A 20,396-nucleotide genomic window follows, 5' to 3' on the forward strand; every position below is an offset into this window, starting at 1 on the left:
AAAGTGTCAGGCTCCTGATAAATGCTCTGTAAAGTGGAGGCACACAAACACAAAGCAAGGTCGGGTGCAGACGACGGTCACTCGTTTATATTCAAACTCGATGTGATTGGTGGAGGAGTTTCTTTGTGCCGCAGATGGTGAGTCAGCTCTTAAACTCATCTGTAACATGAGTCTTTAGAAATTTTAACACTGACAAACACAGTTGACATGGATTTATATAAATAATTAGTTTGTGATAGGAGGACGCTGTTCTGATGAAACTCAATGCCTCTACGGTAAAATCATTACATGAACCTTTTTTTTATAGAATTGTTGGTGTTTTTATTCACCTTAAAAACACAAAACAAGCAGAGCTACTGTATGTTCAATCTACTACTGAGGTTCATGTTCTCATTTACAAACCTGCAAGACAAATATAACACTCAAGTCTTAATTATGCTTTACCAACACAACAAATGTTACTTTCAAAAGAACAGAAACTACGGTATAACAGACTATATATATATATATATATATATATATATATATATATATAGACCCGGATTTGCTCCTGTGGGTATTGTCCACAGTACATGTATGATACCAATGTGTACGTGTAAAAGCGCCTCGAGGCGTGAAGATGGACGGTGTGGCGCAGTGCGCTGTGCAATGATCATCAGATCAAGGGGTGAAACCCGCCGCTGCTGTGTCTGTAAAGCCGGTGTGTCCTTGGGCAAGACACTTCACCTGAACTTGCTCCTGTGGGTATTGTCCACAGTATCTGACCATTGCATGTATCATATATGTGTAATGTGTGTATATGTAAAGCGCTTTGAGTCATTGAAAAAGCGCTATAATAAATGTAAGGAATTATTAATTATTATTATTATATGTAAAGAAGTACTTCCTGAATCAAGGACAATATATAACTTCAAAAAGCCCTGTTGTGCTTTTTGGAGTTTTCCTTTTCTGTAGTGTGTCATAGGTTTTGTAAAATATAAATGGTCTGCAAAGGATAATCCCAGCTAACCAATCAGAGCAGACTGGGCTCTGGTTTCAGACAGAGGGTGAAAAGAGGTGCTGCAGCACAGGCAGTATGAGAAAAACAAATAGCTTTCTGAACATTAAAGCATGGAGACATGTCACAGTAGTAGAGGCAATACATTTCATTTTGAAACCTGAAATGAGCACAATGGTAATGAGGATTTACTGGAGAACAGATTTGAAGATACTAACAAAAAATGAACCATTATGTAATGATGAGGTTCAACATGCTTCAATAATGATCTCCAAAGATGCCCCACGCTCTCCTATTGGCCAAGGTATCTCCTGTCAAATTGGGAAACCAGATTACGCACACGCAGCTTCTCTATACATGTTTGCAGATTCCTGTACACAACCACAAATATCAGTTTGGATTTCACGATTATTTTCCACATTTACAAATCGGATTACTCACACACTGATTGAAATACTGCTCCAACTCTGCACACATATCTGCGATTAGATCTGCCACGATTATTGCTGCATAGTATTCCTTCAACTCTTATATGTTTGGTTTTGGGTATGCAGTAGGGTAGTACAAACGGAAATGACACCCCCCAACATCTCTTAGTGCATTGCAGAGTTAATCTAGGTCAATTCCACGCTTCTCACAACATAGATTTAGCATTGCTGGAAAATATGTCATTCTAAAATGCAGCACTTCTGGCTTTTATTTCAAGCAGGCATGAAACAGTTTTCCAGCCGACGATGAACTAGGCATTCTTCCAGCATCTCCCGATTCATGTGATACTTTCCACACATGGCTGCAAACAGGTCTTCAAGACAAGGCATTGACATTTCCTCAAGTGAAGTTCAGAAAGTCAGGAGTATATTTGTTTGATTTTCTACTTCAACACATTTATACTTTAGGAGTAGAAGAATACTGTTATTAGTCTCACTGTCAGAAATAATTGAGCCCACTGTCTCTGTCCTGCTGCTCTACAGCTGCAGGCAGTAATTTATGCAGAAACATAATGGTCTCGTGAAATACAGCGGATACTCCCCGAGCAACTAAACACAGGGAGCAAATATACATCAATGGCAAAGAGAACAAAGATATTCTGACGGCTTCTTTCTTTTTTAATGCAGATTATTCTGCATGGCAACGAGGATTTAATTACTGCAGCATGCCTCACCTGGAAGCGATCCCATATCAAAAAGGGAATTTCTTTGGTGAATGACATCTGTCTGCACCTGCACCTCAAGTGAACCGCTGTTGAGTCTGACACACTTTGAGCGATGACACATATATTGCTTTTATAGCAACGTTAACCCATGACTTAATACAAATTAGATTATAAAGAAATAAGTTATTTACAGGATACAAATATTAATTCTATTCTAAAAAAAACAAGTATAATAAAATAAATACGTTTTAAAGAAATACGCTTAATTAAAGGAATCATAATACATACAATAATTGGGCAGGACAATATGACAATAACATTCCAAGGAAATAAATACATTTAATTTATATTTTACAAATGTCTTGTTTTTTTATTCATTTATTTCCATGTTTACCTTTTTATTATTATAATGCAGCTTTAGTCCTCCATGTTTGTTGCACACACACTACTGAAATAAGAAAGAAAAGAAGAGCAACAACAATGGTTTCCTGAAGCTATAGCAGAAATACTGAACATATAAAAGGGAATACAAACAATGTCCATCGCGAAAAGCCATGTGCTGGTTCCCATTTCATATGCATACAGCTTGCATGCTTACACAATTCATCAGAGAGAAGGAAAGTGTGTCATTGCATTATGGAATTATCATTAATATCATTAATACCACAGAAAAACGATCTATATGTTCAATGTAATATTTCATGGGAGAAAAAGTAGGCTAATGAAAAATGCAGCGTTATGCATAGAAAGAAATAATTGCATGATTCGTGATTATTCCAGAATATGGAAAAACATCACACAATACTCTGAAGCGTAAATATATGTATAGTCTGCAGATGGACATGCATAAGATTACAGTCAGCCATGTGTTGTGCATAATGCCACTAAAGATTATAGATTTAATTTAAACATTGTAAAGTCCTTAATTACATGTTTATTTTATTCAAACAAACGATTGACATGTGTACTCTGAACATAATAAACAATATATTACAGTATATATTTAAGGAATTGTACCTTACGCAGGATTTGAATGTACGCCTTTTAGTTGTCACTATATGGTACACATCAGAAAAATAATGTTACTTTTATTTGTTGAAGTAGTAATCATATACAGTACCTACATAACATGCACACTTTCCTTATGTCAAAAGTAATTTAGTGATGATAACATTTGGATCCTACTTGGATATTTGGTTGAAAAGCTTTAAAAATAGAAATGCCATTTCTATGGCTTTTACACTTCTCATGTTTCCTCCTCATTCAGACTTCTCTGGGTCCAAGTTTGGAAATGTAAAACACAGAAACGTTATTTTGAATAGATGATGGTATTTAAATAGCCTCCATATTCTCGATGCCTGAGTATCTGGGAGATTTGTCTCTAGCCATTTATTTGACCACATCAGATGATTTGACAGCAGAAAGCAGCATGGAAATATCCATGGAGTCTATGGTAAATACTGACACCGTGTGGAAAGAGGAGGGAACATGCATTTAAATACAACTATGCTTTTAACTCTACTATCTGACAGCTTCCTTTTGCAGCTTCAGAAGACATATACAAGTATATGCACAAAAATATACATCAATTCCATTAGAAGTTAAGCTACCCAGCAGTATGCACCCATTTAAATGTGTTATTTCACTACCAGCTAGTGAGTAAGTGAGTGAACACTTACCCAAATAATATGGGAATGGGCCAGTCATCATAATGCTACAGTCTTGATTGTATTGAATTTCGGTAATTCAAGTATATTTTATGCTACTACTTTGTTATTGAGTACTTTGAAGTGTAGCTACTTCTACTTATGTACTATTTCCAAGTGCTCTTTCATCCACTGGATTCATGTAAACTTGTATTCTTTCCAATGTAGTGGAGTAGAAGTAAACCATTAGAAAATGGAAATACTCAAGTAGGCCTACTACAAAGATGTGATGTGACTCAATCAACTTGTATGTTTATAGATAGCCCAATATCACAAATGTTACATTTGTCTCAGTGGACTTTACAGTTTGTACATAATATGACTACGACACCCTCTGTCCTTGGAATACTTCTCCCATCACTTGACATAGAACAACCAACCAACAAAATGCACTCTTTTATAACGTTATATAAAAATATATTGTTCATGTTTCCGACAGCACATGAAGGCACCACTGGCCCTGGTAATCCATCACAAACGTCTAGACTAGACCGTGAAGATTCTGCCGTCACCCAACTGACACCCCTTCTCTGATTGGACAATGATCTGATCCCGCCTTTTATTTTTTGATTGATAGCCTAATGACGAATAGCAATTGGCAACGAGCTGTCATCTAACTTGTGATTGGTTTAGCGGTGCGGACAATATCAATGGTAACTTGTATTGTTCGACGTCTTCCCAAGACAGTAGCAACTTTGCGGTTTCCAACTACGAGAAAGTCGTTTTTATAGTTTTCTCCAGCGGGTTTGCTATTTTCATTAAGCGAGAAACTTTGGTCGGTAGTCATACCATCATATACAGATGAATTAGAGGACATTGGTCAACATTGCGTCGAAAGAAGCGATCTGTTAAACGTAAGTCATAGCTTTGTTATGTTTGCCTCAGCTGGGATTTAAATGGTTAACGCCAAACTCCGTTAGCTGGATTTGCGAATGTATTCATCTTTAAAAGCCAAGCACATTCATAACATCATTATGCTGTCTTGTTTAACACTATGTTGTTAATAGTTTTAGCTTATTTTATGCAATGTTTATAGAAGCAGGTGTTTGTTACTCGTGATAATGAGGGTATGGATTACCCGTTATCTTCAGGGTAAGGCTTGCTTTAGGTTCCTGTTTTTAGTGGAGCTTGCTCTGACCAGACTCCGTATACATCTTGTATCTAAAATACGTCAGGAGTAGCTTGAGATACATTTGATTAACTTTGAGGTATAACAATATGTATTCTCAATCGATATGAACTTTTCTTTAATTCGGCATGAAGAAAAATAAGATTTATTATTGGTTGAAACTTATTAGCTGCTTTTTCTCTGTTATCTCTGATACTAAACACATCGTCAACATCATGGGTGACGGTGACTACCGAAATGTATATACTAAGATTTAATCTGCAACGTTGTGCATTGATGGTTAAATCACTTTGCCGAATTAATGTGGAGATCCTGGTGAATAGTCTGATGTCCTGTTTTAAGATCATTTCTCATTTCTCATTCAACAGTGTCACGTTAACTTTAAATCGACATATTTCGAAACGGACTTTCAACCGACCTTACCTTGTCTAAATGTCTTGTTTTAAATTGATCCACAGGCCAGTGTTGGTGTGCTGAGTGGAGACTCACCTCTCCCCCTGGGCCGGGCTGGAGATGGGGGATCCGGAACCTCCAGAGTTTGGGTCCCTGGAGGAAGAGCTGGGTTACTGGAAGGAGCAGGCTGCCACCCACCAACAGAGGTGTGTACCCCTCTGTGTTTGTTATTTTTAAACTGACCTCAGACACCACCACTCCTGCCTCCTGCACTGCACAAAGATGTGAAAGTGCTCCGTAATTATATAACCAATGCAGTTCTTGGTTAGTTTTTGTTGCATGCTGTGACGTATTTCATAATGTTTTTATGCCTCAGAAATGGCCTTTTCTTAAAACTTTTTTTCTCTCACAACTTCTGGGGCCCGTACTAAATTCTGGAAACATAATTAACTTTTTCTGCTCTCCGGTTAAGTTTGTAGAAAAGTGAGTCACCGGGCAATCCTGCAAGACAGATTCTCAAGGTGTTTTCCTATTAAACACATTTCTGTGATTTTAAGACTTTAGGATTTAATTGATAATGCCCAAACTTCCTGTGGTTTGGTGGGAAACTCGTCAGGTTTTGTTGTTTGTCCAAACAGGTCGGGTTTAGAATGATGTTGGAAACCTTCCTCTTTACCAAGTCTTGGTCTAACTGGTTTACTTCAAACATGAATGTGATTATTAGGGATTACTAACATGAATGATAGCTCAAATGGCTTATACTCTGCGTATGTTTGTGCAGTGCGGAGGAAGCCCAGGAGGAACTGCAGGAGTTCCAGCAGATGAGTCGGGACTACGAGGGTGAGCTGGAGACGGAGCTCAAACAGTGTGAGGATCGAAACCGCGAGCTGCTCTCCGTCAACAACCGCCTCCGCATGGAGCTGGAAAACTACAAGGTAAAGAGGAAATCATCAGTTATTAGATACTGTTCAACATCCTGCATACAAACTTACAAATAAAGACATAGTGGTAAAGAGTTTACCGAACCCTCTCAGAATATGTAATACCAGTCAGGAAGGCATTTAAATAACGTTCAACAAACTGTTAAGTGTGTTTGACTGGGGATTTCCAAATCTATCAGCTGATAAGAGGGTAGGTGTCATGGCTCCTGTTGCCTCTGCTCTCTGGGCTTGACTGGTGCTCTTGTCTGAACACACACACACATATATTTCACAGAGGATTTATTCAGAGCAGAACGAGGCAGCTGATGACTCTACACGGTCTGTGTCTGGAGGGGATGGCAGTGCTTCTCATAAGATCGACCCCAGTTATGAAGCAGTTCTCTCCTTTTCAAACATGTTAGTTTATCCTTCTGCTAGCATTCAAGAGGCATGTGCAGGGACAGTGGCTCGAGACGGAGAGCGATTGCTTTACATTTCAGTCAGTCTGTTCAGGCTGACAGTGAGGTCATTGCAACATGTGTGGAGGCTGCACTCTCCAGCCATCCAGCATGTGGTTGTCCTCTCCCCATTTGTGTAACTAGGCGGTTTTTCTCAACATTTCATAGGGAACATTGAGACTTATTATAATGATGTAACATTTAATATAAAGAGCCGCCTTTATTTGTGTCTTATTGTCTTGTCTGGCTCTGTCACTATAAACAATGTCCAACAGCCAAAACAAGCCTCATTTGTAAAATAACATTAGGCTTTGAAGATCACAGTCAGAAAGCTAAAATAAAGATTGCAGGTCTCAAAAAGCTCGCCTGAAGTCGGACGGCGCGGCGTCGGCTTCCTACTATCTCTTACCTCAAACCCACGCCCCTGGAACTTTGTATATTCCCAGCCATGCTGTAGTATTCTGTTTGTGATATTTTCCTCTCCACTTCCTTGTAGCCTGACCCAGTAGGCCTATGACAGAGCAAGTTTCTCTCTTCTAAAGAATGCACACATGTGTTTAATCGTTAATGTCAGATATGTACTAAGTAAATACATTTGTTCCTGCTCAAGATTAGATTCAACTTTATTGTTATTGCACATATTACAGGTTCTGAGACAACGAAATGCAGTTTAGCTTCTAACCAGGAGTGCAAAAAGCAGAAAAGTAATGTACACAATCTACAGAATAAAATATAGAATGAATTGAATGATGAATAAACAGTGAGGGGTATGAATACACTAGATATCAGCCTGTGAGCAGTATTAACAGTGTGTATGAATATGCTAAGATATATAAAGTATGAAAACAGTAAGCAGTGCAAGTATAGTATAAAATATATAGATATTAATTTCATGATGATAAACATTGTGGAACAATGATACAAATGTGAAGTGGCGACGTAAAACTGACACAAAACAACAACAACAACAAACTTTTGCCAGCCAATTGGAGAGTTTCATCAGGAGCACGGGGTAAAAACCACCAATGAGCGCTCAGCTCGAGATACCAGCGAGCCGTTTCCCATCAAGCATTTCGCTTCCGCAGCCGGTGGAGAGGAACTGCGTCGCCTCGCCGCGCTTCGCTCTCAAGTCTGCGGGCGTCTTTGTCCCGCGAGATTTCAACGTCTCATGTGGGCGAGCCTCCAGAGCAAGTCGGACACAATTACTAACCATCATGCAACGCACTAGCAAGACGGCGATCGCAATTGCGCAGGTCGGTCTCGCTCATCTCAAACAAGCCGACTGAAAGGTTAAAGGCTTCAGAGGGTGGAGCACCATTTATACATTAACACGAAGATATGTTCTGAGGTGGAGCTACTTCTGCAGATATAATGGTCGTTTTCAGCAACGTCACTAGTGGTTAGATAGATTGAAAGATACTTTATTGATTCCAAATTGGAAAACTCTTGTGTTACAGGAGTGTGTTTAGGCCATTTTAGGCCTTAAAATATAAACAAATGGAGTAAAGTATAGACATAATAAAATATACAGCACATTTTAAATATAAAATATCAATTGCGTTGTATGATATAACCGATTACACTATAAGAGTTGAAGTGTTTGTGTAGTATTTATTAATTTTAAAAGACCACTATGCTTTGTAAACAATGAAAATGAGTATACAAATATATTTAAATGAATAAATCCTATTTTACAAAACTATAGAACAAAACAACCTACATGACAAAAAGAGTTGCACTAAAATGTCAGCACGCAACCTATCTTAGGCCAAATCCTAGGTCAGAAGAAATTACAACGTTATTTATTATATAACTATATCATATCCTATATACAGTGGGGTAAAAAAGTATTTAGTCAGCCACCAATTATGCAAGTTCTCCCACTTAAAAAGATGAGAGAGGCCTGTAATTTTCATCCTAGGTACACTTCAACTATGAGAGACAGAATGGGGGGAAAGAATCCAGGAAATCCCATTGTAGGATTTTTAATGAATTAATTGGTAAATTCCTCGGTAAAATAAGTATTCGGTCACCTACAAACAAACAACATTTCTGGCTCTCACAGACCTGTAACTTCTTCTTTAAGAGCCTCCTCTGTCCTCCACCCGTTAACTGTATTAATGGCACTTGTTTGAACTCGTTATCAGTATAAAAGACACCTGTCCACAACCTCAAACAGTCACACTCCAAACTCCACTATGGCCAAGACCAAAGAGCTGTCAAAGGACACCAGAAACAAAATGGTAGACCTGCACCAGGCTGGGAAGACTGAATCTGCAATAGGTAAGCAGCTTGGTGTGAAGAAATCAACTGTGGGAGCAATTATTAGAAAATGGAAGACATACAAGACCACTGATAATCTCCCTCGATCTGGGGCTCCACGCAAGATCTCACCCCGTGGGGTCAAAATGATCACAAGAACGGTGAGCAAAAATCCCAGAACCACACGGGGGGACCTAGTCAATGACCTGCAGAGAGCTGGGACCAAAGTAACAAAGGCTACCATCAGTAACACACTACGCCGCCAGGGACTCAAATCCTGCAGTGCCAGACGTGTCCCCCTGCTTAAGCCAGTACATGTCCAGGCCCGTCTGAAGTTTGCTAGAGAGCATTTAGATGATCCAGAAGAGGATTGGGAGAATGTCATATGGTCAGATGAAACCAAAATAGAACTTTTTGGTAAAAACTCAACTAGACGTGTTTGGAGGAGAAAGAATGCTGAGTTGCATCCAAAGAACACCATTCCTACTGTGAAACATGGGGGTGGAAACATCATGCTTTGGAGCTGTTTTTCTGCAAAGGGACCAGGACGACTGATCCGTGTAAAGGAAAGAATGAATGGGGCCATGTATCGTGAGATTTTGAGTGACAACCTCCTTCCATCAGCAAGGGCATTGAAGATGAAACGTGGCTGGGTCTTTCAGCATGACAATGATCCCAAACACACCGCCCAGGCAACGAAGGAGTGGCTTCGTAAGAAGCATTTCAAGGTCCTGGAGTGTCCTAGCCAGTCTCCAGATATCAACCCCATAGAAAATCTTTGGAGGGAGTTGAAAGTCCGTGTTGCCCAGCGACAGCCCCAAAACATCACTGCTCTAGAGGACATCTGCATGGAGGAATGGGCCAACATACCAGCAACAGTGTGTGAAAACCTTGTGAAGACTTGCACAATTGGTGGCTGACTAAATGCTTTTTTGCCCCACTGTAATTATTAAAGTCCAAAAAGTGTTAAAACGTTAAACAAATTGACAGATTTATTTATTTTCAAGTGTAAGTTCTAATAATGTGAACTTTTAACTTATATTTACCTATACCCAGTAAATACTAAATCTGACACTGTGTTGAGAGGGGAAGGAGCTGATCACTCTCAGAGCAGTTGAAGGGGTTTGTCTGAGACTGCATGTATGTGCAGTATGCAGAGACTTCATGGAATTTAGCGAAAGCATGCTGAAGCTTGACCTGTTCTCACACACCGCCTCCTGGGAGCCCAGCACTAACATATATTTTACATTAAAAAAACTAATGTGTATAAATATCCAGAACCACATAAGCCACGAGACAATGTTCATTATGTTTTGATTTCTGCTGTCAATGTTTGATATTCTATACAACACATGATTGTTAGGGATTAATTTAGTCTTTACTTAAGATATTTGACCTTTCGGCCTGTTGACGTTTTACGACCGACCCCTAAGTCTGTTATCTGTCTTAGGTAATGGGAAATCTTTGCTATTGCTTACATTACCAGTTTTATGACCGCTCAACTCTCGGTCACAAGAGCCATAGAGTCAGATGAGTGATTCGGTGTCTCCAGGTGCTCACGGATACCTTCCCCCAATATGCTGATTAGCTCTCGGTAAACGTTAAAGGGCTACCAAGATGCGAGGCGGATCAGATTTGACATGGCAAACCACCCGTGCGGTCAGAACCTTTGACTGTGTGACTTGTGATGTGCATTTCTCCGGCCGATGCTTGTAATAAACTGCCAGTGTTTGACATCAGAACTCCTGCTCGTCCCGCGTCTCTCTGAGTCCTGACTCTCCATTGCTACAGAAGTTTCCCTTACAATGATGTCTGTGCACCAAAGTATGTTCTTAGGCTTGTACCTTTTACATGATACTTTTAATCACACTTGACATGTTTTCAAACATCAAAGTTGTTTTTGGTCAAAGGTGGGGTAGGTAATTCACTTCAGAAGCACTTTTTGTTATATTCCATGGAATGCTCTTAACATCCCGATAGCAATGAATGTCTTAAGTGCTTTGACAACAAATCCATAAACAAAAGTCACCTGTGGAAGCCGTAGCGCTGTAAAAAGCACGACCAATCATCTGAGCCGGCCCGGCTAAAATAACTGGATGGCCTACCTGCCTGTCAGCCTTCCATCTGTGCAGAAATTTATCTCGTGTCCTCATTGGTCATGAGCGCGTTCGTGTGTGTTGGAGGAGGGGCTTTGGAAGGAAGTGGCAGATTTGTTCCGGCCGTGTATTTTCAAATTCTAGCCACTCGAGCTGGTTTCTCCAAAATGACCTGCCCCACCTTTAAGCTAAATAGCATCACATTTTCAAAACATTTAAACAATCGTACTATTAATCAGAATTAGTGCCTTACATCAGAGTAAAATATATTAGAAGGTAAAAACATTAGAGCAAATATTCAAACAAAAAGAGATATAAAAATAATATGAAAGTATTGCAACATAATAAATGTGTGCAAGAAAACGAATGTTCAAAAAAAAATACAATAGATATACGACAAACTCCTGAGGAAAAATATTTGTATTGTCCTTTAACATTCTGTCTCCTCCTGCCACGGTCTGCAGGAGAAGTACGAGACGCAGCACTCGGAGGCCTACAGGCAGATCTCCACCCTAGAGGGGGATCTGGCTGAGACCACCGCCGTCAGAGACCAGCTCCACAAATACATCAGAGAGCTGGAGCAGGCCAACGATGACCTGGAGAGAACCAAGAGGTCAGCGCACAACTTATGCATACTTCTTTGACCACACAAAAAGAACTGTTATTTTTTTAAAGGTTTGGGATTTGAAATGTAAGCCTTAATTATGAATGTTCTGCTTTCCATGAAACAAGAAACCCATTGCCATGTGTATGTTGTCCGACAAAGTGGCAAGACGCATTGATTAATGTGGATATCAAATATTTGAACCTTTTTCAATTTTATATATAGCAACCATTTTGATATGAATGATTGAAATGTCTGGTCATTTTAGTTCAGATACTTTGAAGGGCTTGACTAAAAAGCTGTCAAACCCAAGTGACCGAGGCCAGATCTGCAGAAACGTAGCCGACCAAACCAATGCTTTTGACTGCCTTTCTAGACCCCCTAATATTTGACCTGAGCTCCACTAACTTCTCATGCTGTGTGTTTCAGGGCGACGATCATGTCGCTGGAGGACTTTGAGCAGAGGATGAACCATGTCATCGAGAGGAACGCCTTCCTGGAGAGCGAGCTGGACGAGAAGGAAAACCTCCTGGAGTCCTTCCAGAGGCTGAAGGACGAGGCCAGAGGTACAGCGTGGAGAATAGTTTTACAAACGTGTTTGATATGGCTTAAAAAGAGAGCAATGTTCACACTGTCGAATAAAATCTCATCCATTTCTGAGTTTTATAGCAGATTTTCGTTTTTTTGGTTAACCAGTCATTATAAATACAAATATTGCAACATATGTACTTGTATAAGAACAACTACTCAATTATTATTTAAAGAAGTAAATACAGCGGTTGTTGTTTTTACTGCTTCAAATTCAGATTGAAATGCAATAAGGCATGGTGTTTTCCAGCGAGGGTAGGGAAAGACCGATTTTTTTTTTAATTAGATGTTCTGGTTCTAATAAAATCACAAGTCCCTGTTTCACTTCTGTAACTGTTATTGATTTGTGTCCCAGACCTGAGGCAAGAGCTCGCGGTGCAGCAGAAGCAGGACAGGAGGCCATCTCTCAGCAGTGCAATCAAAGACCCTTCCTCTTCTTCCTCCTCCACCACGGCGTGTCTGCCCACCCCGCCCCTCACCCCCCCGGACAAACGAGCCGAGGACAACACCACGTCCTCCACCCAGCCCCCGCCCTCGGCCACCACTCCGTCCAGACCTCCAGCCTCAGTGGGGAGCTTCAGCACCTCCCCGCCCTCCGTCAGCAGAGGTCTGGTCATGTGTTCTAATTATCAACACATCAGTATCAAAGGGTTTCATTTCCTTTGGGGACGCCTGTTCACTTTCAAAGTCCTGTTTCTGTTGGCTCTTTGAAAGTATTTACTCACTCGATGCGTCCTGCCCCCAGGTTTCAGATAAGAGGGGCAGAAGAAAGGGATTTGTATTTGATCCTGGAGTTTGCCTCTTAGTCAACTTAGAACAGGCTATAATTCACAGGATGTAGCTCAAAGGGCTTTGACGGCTTGAACAGCACAAGACAAAAGGAGAATACGTCAATGCAAGTCAGACATATTGTATAAACTAAATGTAAATAGGAATATATGAAGTAAAGTAGAGTTAAAATTACTAAGGTTTAGTTTTACACTCTATAAAATTTAACCAAAGTCAAAGATAAAGGCTTTTCTTTTTGTATTAAAGATGGAAATACAATCATAAAGTATCAGGCCTTTATCAAGAAAACTTAACTTAAGTGGAATAAAATGTGTGCATTGATATTACAGAAATGTACATACTCTCCGATTTGTTTTGTCTTTAACTCCAATATTATAACAATTAACCATTTTCATAACGACAATATTCAGGATAAAGATTGATATTCCTTACTTACTTACACATTGAAATTTAAAGGTCACCTATTATGCGAAATCCACTTCTTCATGTCTTTCGTACATCAAGCACGTGTCCCCTCTGCGTGAAGACACTCTGAAAGTTTCAGGACAAAAGATTCTCTCTCTTTTTGTCCGGATCCATTTCTCTAACACCCGGTCTGAAAAAGAGCTGGTCACATTTTGGCCACTTTGTGATGTCACAGCTTATCACCTGAATCTCCTTCTAGAGCACCATTGTATATTTTTAAACCAATCACTTCTTTGAGGGGCGTGTCTAGCAGCAGCTCATTAGCATTTCGAGCTACAGACGCAGAATCAGCACTTTTGAAACGGGGCTGAAACAGAGGGGTTTATGGGATGTTACGATGCACGATCCGTTTGGTATTTGGAGCCAAACACTTTAGAGACATGTTTTTGATATATCCGAGATCTTTAATATATTGATGAAAAACAGTATAATGGAGGACCTTTTAATGGTCTCGTGTTATGTGCATAGCAAGTTTAGATGATATTGCTCTCTAAAAAACATACTTCTGGGAACTTCATATGAATCGTTCCCAACTCCTCCACTGAGGATTCACCCTGTTGTATAACACTGACAACTTGTATTTCTTCATATGAATCTGATTCGCTCCCGCAGGTGAAAGCCTCTCAGCGACTCCTCTCCCCTCGTCTGCGAGGATCTCGGCTCTGAGCATCGTCGGAGAGCTCCTGAGGAAAGTCGGGGTAAGAGACTTGTGTTTCTGACCCAGAATGTATTAGCTGCTGACTTCTCGGCATGTGACGCTGCAGGGCACCCACAACAGAAACAAGCACAAACCAATAATTGTTCTTCTTGAATAGATTAGAACATTTCCTTCCACGTGTCGGCAGTTAAATGCCATGTTCTCTTTTTCTATTGAGGTTTTTCGATGAAGCTTTAAATCTCTATTGCCATATTTTACTTTTAGCTTAGAAATATCAACTCTCCGGGAAATACTCATCACTTCTTCGCAATGTGAAATTGGCATTCTGTGTGAACGTGTTTATGACAAAGAACAGTTAAATCTGGTTTTTGTTTATTTTGCAGCACTAAAACAATTCGGATTCGGTGAGTCTTTTATTCAACGGGTCAAGATCTTATTCACTTCCCCGATGGCCACACTCGCCACCAGTGGACTGACCTCACAATGTTTCACTTTACACCGGGGTACTACATGTACCGTTTTCCATCGATTGGAAATCACGACACAAAAGCAATATCACAATTTGGAAAAACCTGCTTATGGAATTAATTTCAATGGGAAAATTATCTGCCGGCATAAAAAAACCAAACAATGATATTGATGCAATCTGGAAGCCATTCATTGATACATTTAATTAATAATCCTCGATCCGACTTCAGCCACCACCCTTTCTACTTCTTTAAGGTCATGCTACTATTTATATGCCCCCCCCCATCCTAGGATATATGACTATTATATTGTTACTCATTCATTTGAATTATAATGTTGTCATTTACACACACACACACACACACACACACACACACACACACACACACACACACACACACACACACACACACACACACACACACTTTTCTTTTGTTGTCTCCATGTATATGTTATTATTTGTCTTGTATGCACTTGTCTTGGAACTCCTATATCGCTAAATACAATTATAATAAAAGATACTATGATTGCAAAGTGAGGCAACAATTAAATAGACATCCAAAACAATCAGTGTCGCAATTAAATGTTTAGAATTTGAATATCAACATGAGTGAAGCCTCTTAGCTATTTGTGAAGTAGTGACATTTGATCCTTTTAACTGTAGTTTTTTATAATAAACATGGGATTCTTCGCCTTGTTCACATTTCTCCTCCAGTCTCGTCTTGCTGCAGATGAGGTTTATTTTAAATACTTCACCGTGATTCTAAACTCCAGGATCACAAACATAAAATAACTTGAACCTGTTTTCTTCGCCTCTTGTAGAACCTGGAGTCCAAACTGGCGTCGTGTCGCAGGGGCCCCGATGGGGGTCCGGGGGCCACGCCCAGCCAGAACAGCTCCTCAGAGAGCCATCCTGCCAACGGCCTCTACAACAAGGGGTGAGGTTGACAGATTTAACGTTTTTTTGTCATATGTCAATCTTAAATCTATAAGGCATACAATAAATACAGAAATAAAATAGTGCAAGAAACGTAATGGTGTTAATAAGGAATCCATATAAATAACAATTCAACACTGGAATGACTGCCAAACATGTAGAGATTGAGATTTAAGAAACATTTGGAGTGGTATCTTAATATTTTCCAGAGCTGTACTCGCTTTTCCCCCGTTGTTACATCCCACTCAGTGATTTTTAGTGGAAGATGTACGTGCAAATAAAAGTACTGCATATACATGTCTACTTAAGTGACATAAGTATTTTTAAGTGTTATCAAACATATTTACATAAAGTCCAAATCCTAGGATGAGGAATGACCCCTGATCAGCGCTATATTACACTATATTATATTTTCCGATCATTTGTTGCGGTATTAATGACATTTCAGTTCATATACTGTTGTAGTATTTCATTTCTTGACAATGTTCAGTGGCGACTGGTCATTAGGGGCAGGTGCAGCCCCACCTAGTGTCAGCAGAAAGTATTACAAATAATGATTACAACAAAATGCAAAAATATATATATAATATATTTTAAGATCATGTTTAATCATCCGATTCGTCTGTACATTGCTGTTTTAGTCTGTGTTCTTCTAATTAGTGTCTACAGTGTGTGCCTATTGAGCTGTTTAGAGCCATGTGGGACAAAACCTGCCCCTCCCTCTGACTGTCTAAGTGAACGGTGACTGTAAAAACTACACTGCACATGCTCAGAGTATTGTCCTATTTAATGTGTGTGGCAAAAAAATAATGACCATAGGGGCAAAGTGCTGCCATCCCCACCATACGTCATCTCACATAATTCAGAGCTGATTGGCTGTAACTTAAGTACGTGTGCCGCGAAAAGTGTGGTGTGTGAAGAGGAGACGAGAGAGCTGCAGTGAGGCGTCCTAAATGAGCAATGAGATTTCTCCATAGGATTTTAGAAAATATCCCAAAATAAGATCTGTGGGAAACGTAGCTGTTAGATAAATGTACGTTTTGTTCAGCCGGAAAATATCCACATGTCTACCCTACTTTTATCATTTTCGAATCATAAATCTATTGATTAGATTAGATTTATGATAGAGTTTTGAAACTACAAGAAGATAAGGAGGACTTTTACAAAAAAGTAATAGAGATTTTTGTCCAGAAGGATAGGCAAATGGACTTAATCTTCAAGTCAAGGTAAGACTGCAATTTTATTGAAAATGGGATCTTACTAAGAGAGAACAATTCAATATTGAAATGATAAAATTACATGTTTTGGGTATCCTTTTGTTGAACTGTCTGTTTAAAATTAATTGAAGCATCAGACAAAAAAAGTAATAAGAAAATAATATTATATTTTGATTTAGGTCAAAATATAATATTTGTAAACCTGAAGAGTCAGAGCCAGTGCCTCACCAGCCATGAACCTCACTGCACGTCACTGCAGAAGCTTATATATAGACACCTACGTTTTTTGTGCCCCACCACTTTTGTACATATAAAAACGCCACTGACAATGTTTAATGAAAGAAAGTGTTGCCGTGGTGACCTTTAATCTGAAAACTTTCTGACATACATTTACAACATATTCCCTCTAAATGTGTTGGAATAAAAAGCAGCATGAAATGGGTTTATTCATTCCAGTACCTATAGGTTTACTTGAGCTCTGTACCTGAGTAAGCACACTTAGCTATCTCTACCACCAGCCGACAGCAGTCCACTTCCTCTCATGGTTTGAGGGTTTCTTTGTATACTGTTCCTTTGTAAAGTGTGTGTTGTGTGTTTATAGGCTGGTGAAGAGGTTAGACTTCGGAGCGGGACCCAAGCTGCTACTGTGAAACGTCTCTCCTTCCACCCTCACCCCCCGTCCCCCCGTCCATCCTGGATTTAACGGTACTGTGTTGCACGTCGTACAGACACTGGGAGCAGCTGATGTAAACCAATGAACGTTTCTCTGGATACTTTGGATACTGGCTCAAGTTATCACTGCTCTGTTTGTCAGCAGCGCTTCCTTCAGCACTCGCACTTAGCTTGAACGGACTCGTGCTGCACGTCACCCCATCACTGTGTTTTTGTATTTGTGTGTCAAGACTGAACTCAAAGCAGATTTTAGGGTAAAAGAAAAGTCACAAACGGATGCAGGGTTACGCTGAGACGAAGATGCATCCATGTTTGAACTTAGGGAGGAAAAAGCCTTTATTCTTAAACGGCGTCACTCTAACTATGACAGGGTTTCCCACAATGTTACAGATGAGTAATATCCAGTTACAAAGACAGACGCAGAGATAAAGGCGAGAAGGCCACATTTACATTTGTCAATTCATCACGATTGAATTGAAATGATATTCTGCTTCGATACATATTTGCTTGCGTGAAGCCTTTAAAAAACAGCATTTTTTTCAATATCCTCAAAATACTGCCGTCCTGCTGGCTGCACACAAACAAAAGCTCACGCTATGTAATCCCTTTACTCAAATGAAGGGTTTTTATCTTTAGGGAGATGACATCAAAAGCTTGATTTGACATTTTGAGCTTATCTGAAAACATCAATAAAAGCTTTGAATGTCAAAGAAAATCCGTCGGATGTCGTACTTGATTTACTTTGGGTACTACATCTAAAACCAGGTCAACTCTAACATAACTGGATTTTAGTAATTCTCTTTTTTTTGTGAGTTACACTTGAAATTACTGTTAATATGTTTTGTAGGGAAAAAATAATGAACTTGCCAACATCTAGTGGCCATCAACGGTTCTGCATCTTAAAGCTGCCTTATTTCATTTATGGTTAATAATGAATTAATGTGAGAGGATTTTGTACAGCTCTCTGCGGATCTTCATTGAACTAGATCTGGTTGTATTCCTCATTCAGCTCAACGGTAACTGTTCAAGACATGAACGTAGGAATAAGGAAACTCCTGTCGACTCGCTAATATCTGTTTTGGCTCTCACCAGTCTTTCCATATCTGCTATCTGCGATCGAGATACTTACATGTACCTTCATGACGCAGACGCCCTGCGCTAAAACCTGAAAATAAGCTGATAGAATAAAGGGCATCCCAAATAAACTAAATAATTGTGCACATAGAATAAGCGCCGGAATGAATATTTCACCCACAAAAAGATCCCTTGCATATTAATCTCCCCTCCAGTCACCTTTAATGAATACCGCCACGCGTCTTGATGAACTGAAGTAAATGGACGTGTTTCATAACATCAAACTCTTCCACCACGTGTGCAGTATAATCCAAGTGTCTTTTATCTCGCTCCCTACTTCACAAACACACTTGCAGGAGTGTCAGGGTTATGGTTAGATGATATGGTTAAATTATACGGTTTTAGCAACAAGTTGTACAGCGAGATAATGAGAATTGGATTATACTGCACGGATTTCTTTTTAAGATATAATTGTATAATGTTACTGTATGTTGTCCCATTCTTTGATGCTGTGTGTGAATGAGCTCTGATGCAGCAGGGCTGACCCTCTGCAGAGCTACTTCTGGGTCTCAGGAGTGAAATAGGAAACGTCTCCTGTTAGCCAGGAGATATGAAAACTTCAGTGAAGGCTACTCGTGTTTTATGTTAAAAAGGAAAAGTATGTAATAGGTTTGAATTGTAGTGTTAAATAAACTGTACTTTGACTGTAGAGTCACTAATAAAGATGTTAGGTGCTCAGGGCAGACTGAACGCTTTGTGATAATGTGGTCATTCATACATTTATTTTACTAGAAACAAACAATTCATGATGATAACATATTATAGAATGACTTATTGTATTGTTTGTTCATAGTAAAATAACTTGGTTTTTAATTCCAATGGTTATTGTAAATGTTTTTGTTGTTTTTTCCCGAGGCCTCATTCTGATTACTGTTGAGTAATACCATGATCTCTGTCAACCTTAAGTGCTGCTTATGTTTCTGAGAAAGCAATACAACTTGAAATGTTAATAAAGTATAAGAAGAAATCATCGTTTTGTTTCTTCTAGAAAGCCAAAAAAGAGGCGAAACATCGGTGAGGATTTTATTTAGCAGTTTAATAGCACTTCAGAAAGTCAAGCTGCGTCAAAGCACTCATTGCACAATGCACATTATTATATTTGATATTATATTGTGAGGTTTAAATCACTCCGCCTAATCTTACAGTTGGTTATACAACATTTGGGTTACATGTATAGCTTTACATACAGTTTCCAAATGAACAGATCGTCTCTAAAATACTCAAGAAACCAGAGCAAAAGCCTCTTTTTCCAAAAATGATTTTTTTTAAATGCTTATTTTTATTTAGCTATTCGATTGAGAAACTATATTTTTTGCTGCATTCTTAAAAAATATGATTGAACCCTTTCTCGATTCCCCCTCAATTTTTAATATTCATCAACATTTTAAAAACTTTTTTTTTAAAAATGTAAATGCATATATCACAATATATTGACATTTCTTGTTCAATATGTTTTCTTTGTGTTTTACAAACAAATGTTTTCTGGTTACCTGGATGACAAATACAGCAAATTGAGAAATTGATACAAAAATCAGTTTATTGGGAAATAGATATATAAGAATAATTGTAATGTTTAGAAAAGTATTGTAGATTAGATTTTTCTGAATGACCGAGTAATATATTCATTTTGTGTGGAAAGGTTACTTGTGGCATCATTATAAATAAATACAATTAACATATTTAAAATACATTTAATATAATTTAAAGACATTTTCAATATATTAAATTCACATAAAAAAATGTGAAGATC

General features: G+C 39.0%; 1 protein-coding gene across 1 annotated transcript; it reads left to right on the plus strand.

The window, feature by feature from the left end:
• Positions 1-4,475: 4,475 nt before the first annotated feature.
• On the plus strand, positions 4,476-19,605 carry LOC117451096 (nuclear distribution protein nudE homolog 1-like). Its single transcript, XM_034089210.2, has 9 exons — positions 4,476-4,710; positions 5,444-5,584; positions 6,160-6,313; positions 11,579-11,727; positions 12,148-12,284; positions 12,662-12,913; positions 14,173-14,258; positions 15,509-15,624; positions 17,442-19,605. The coding sequence occupies exons 2-9, from the start codon at positions 5,499-5,501 to the stop codon at positions 17,488-17,490; spliced, it is 1,029 nt and encodes a 342-aa protein (XP_033945101.1). The 5' UTR covers positions 4,476-4,710; positions 5,444-5,498; the 3' UTR covers positions 17,491-19,605.
• Positions 19,606-20,396: the final 791 nt, after the last annotated feature.

This window comes from Pseudochaenichthys georgianus, chromosome 8 (assembly GCF_902827115.2).
Source record: "Pseudochaenichthys georgianus chromosome 8, fPseGeo1.2, whole genome shotgun sequence".
Taxonomy (NCBI): domain Eukaryota; kingdom Metazoa; phylum Chordata; class Actinopteri; order Perciformes; family Channichthyidae; genus Pseudochaenichthys; species Pseudochaenichthys georgianus.